Source organism: Topomyia yanbarensis, chromosome 3, assembly GCF_030247195.1.
Source record: "Topomyia yanbarensis strain Yona2022 chromosome 3, ASM3024719v1, whole genome shotgun sequence".
Lineage (NCBI taxonomy): Eukaryota > Metazoa > Arthropoda > Insecta > Diptera > Culicidae > Topomyia > Topomyia yanbarensis.
The window spans coordinates 111,550,586-111,553,361 of NC_080672.1; the positions used below are offsets into that span (position 1 = coordinate 111,550,586).

A 2,776-nucleotide genomic window follows, 5' to 3' on the forward strand; every position below is an offset into this window, starting at 1 on the left:
TCCTACATAATTAGTTAAATGAATATATTGTACGATGTTCAACTGAATGAATAATGTGGATATTTGAATGAATATTTTTTCTATTCACCGCTAGTCGCATCAGGTTCATTTTCAGCCGTCAAAAAGGAGCTTCGATTATTTTTAACTCTGCATATACGTGTTATAGAGCATGTTCTTTGGTGTGAATTGATACAATAAATTAAATAAAAAGTATTATCAACGGCAAAAATCCATAATCCAAGCAGGTCAATTTCCCCTACAACGTCAATAATGGTTATATCAACAGTTTAATCGCGAAGGACATAACCTGCCTATTGCAAAATAATCCATTAACACGGAAAGTGAGCGAAACGAACGCATCCGGCCGCCCACATAAAATTTGTCATATGCAAAAGTCAAAAACGCCACACGGTAGGAAAACAAAACTGAATGAAATAGACAAATCTGCGCAGTGCGGTTGAATAATAGGGAATTTCGGACAGTTTTGGCAATTAGATGCTTTGAAGGCCGCAAGCATTATTGATCCCAGTCAGTAGATGGCAATGACTCCATTCGAGTTTAATCACAGTTGATTATGGGTATCAATAAGAATTCAACTTTTACTCCCTGTCTGTGCTCGATTCCGATGAGTCCTCCAAACTGGGTCGTGTTTTTTTAGCGTGGCTTCTCCTGTGTGTTTGCAAATTACCAGAAGAGGTAAATGATTTAGAGCACTGTTCGCACTTGTAGGGTCGTTCGCCCGTATGCTTCCGCACGTGTTTTTTCAAGCTAGAACTGTCAATTTCAATATTTAGTAGAACCTATCTTATAAAAATAATTACAATCTCACCTTGTAACGAAGGCCATGCTACAATAAGTACAAGCATGCCTCCGATCATCGTTATGACTTCTAATATGTGTTAACAGGGAGTGTCGATATTTGAAATGTTTACTACAAATATCACACTGAAAGCTAGGCTCATCGGTATGAATGACCTGTAACAATTTTCAGATTAATAAAGTTTAAAATGTTTTCAGGATGGCGATGGTACCTTATGCATTTTCAAGGCAGTAGGGTCACCGAAGCTTTTGTCGCATTGATCACATTTGTGCGGTTTATTTCCAGTATGAATATTCAAATGACATGTTAGGTTGCCTCTTTGAGTAAATGCCTTTTTACAATACTGGCATACATGCTTTTTAATTCCAGAGTGAAGAAGCATGTGCTGCTTCAAATTCTGCTGCGGTACGTGACAAATCGGACATTCTTTTTTGTACTTTTTAACATTGCTTTTGTTATCAGTTGTATCTTTACTACGCCGTTTTTTTGAAACCTGCCTAACCTTGCCTGAAGTCTCCCGGCGATTTTTATTTTTTACGGAATGTTTTCCCTCATCGATTGGGACCTCTTCCTCAGATTTTTCGGTTTTTTTAATTGTTTCTTCGAGTACTTCTTTTTTGTCACCTTCCACCGTTTCTAATTCTACTATCACAGTTTCCTCATGCAGATCTTCCAACTTATCTGGTTGCGACTGATGTTCAACGATTTCAATGACAATTGATCCATTGTCTTTTTGTGCATTATCAAACAGCTCATTCGTTTGCAATTCACCTTCCTCGCATGGAAGAACGTTGATAATTTCGACTTCTTCATTTGCAAGACCTTGAGGGTCCTCCTGCCTGTCAAATTTTGTTCCGTTTCTGGCATAAGTCGATTCATGCAGCTCGAAATGTTCAGCGTAAATAAGTCGTATATCTGCATCCGCTTTTGAACATTGACGGATAAACTCGAGACAGATTATTAATTTCGATTTACAGACCTCGCATATCGACGAGGGAACTCCTGCGATTTTTTCGACCTTTAATTGAACAAAAATATAGTAAGATCATGTAATATTTTTTTAGAACAATGATGCTATTAAAGATTAGGTAATAAAAGACATAATTGTGCTAAGTTGCGCTTGGTAAGGTAATGTGCCTTCGGGTACTGCAAGGGTTAAAATGTGCTATGCTCTTGGACCTCCGTTTGTGTACTTTACTGCTCTATTCGTAACATAGTATCTGCATGTTCAATATATGGCGTCTAAACTTGAGAGCCTTACCTGAATCGAAGTACATTCAAAAATTTTTTGAGCTAAATTGGATCTTTCATTGCCGAATATGGGACACATTATACCATCGTCTGTCAGACATAAGCGGCATAGGTCCATGTCTGAAGTGGTAGCCATCAGAAGCTGCACCTGCACAAAATTTCCGTTTATCAACTGTAAGAATATCCGTTCACTGTTTATTTTCTTTATTTTGACGTTATGCTTATGTTGTTTCGGTTGTTTCAGCGGCATCAACAGCGATGCCAGATTTGCAGACAAAAATCTCTATTTTATGGACTACATTAATAGTTTGACAGGCATGTTATCAATTTCCAGCAACAAAAACTTTGTTGACTGTTTTGTGTAGCAAAATTGCACCGTAGAATTCACTTTATTTGAAGATGAGTCATTACATCGAAATTGAATTCTGTTTTCAATCAACATTGTTCAAGAACAAGGATTTACACAATCGCTATCTTGATTATTTTAAATATTTTTGGGGAACATTTCACCACAAATTTGGCATCCCTCGGCATGAAGATGGCGGATTTCATTTTCTATGTTTTATGCTCAAGTCTAAACATGATTTGAGTCTCTGCTAAAGTAGTACATTGATAAAAATCCGGCTGTAGATTGTCAGTTCGACGTCAACATTTCCTACACGGAAACAAAAAACTACCTATAATTGAGTTCCTTTGACTCAATCT

The 2,776-nt window shown here is 37.2% G+C and overlaps 1 protein-coding gene across 1 annotated transcript; it reads right to left on the reverse strand.

Annotated features, from left to right (window-relative positions):
* Positions 1-516: 516 nt before the first annotated feature.
* Positions 517-2,291, reverse strand: LOC131690610 (zinc finger protein 879-like). The gene is made up of 4 exons (XM_058976513.1): positions 2,082-2,291; positions 1,032-1,838; positions 830-975; positions 517-774 (listed from the first exon to the last, which is right to left on the reverse strand). The coding sequence occupies exons 1-4, from the start codon at positions 2,205-2,207 to the stop codon at positions 600-602; spliced, it is 1,254 nt and encodes a 417-aa protein (XP_058832496.1). The 5' UTR covers positions 2,208-2,291; the 3' UTR covers positions 517-599.
* Between the last annotated feature and the right edge of the window lie 485 nt (positions 2,292-2,776).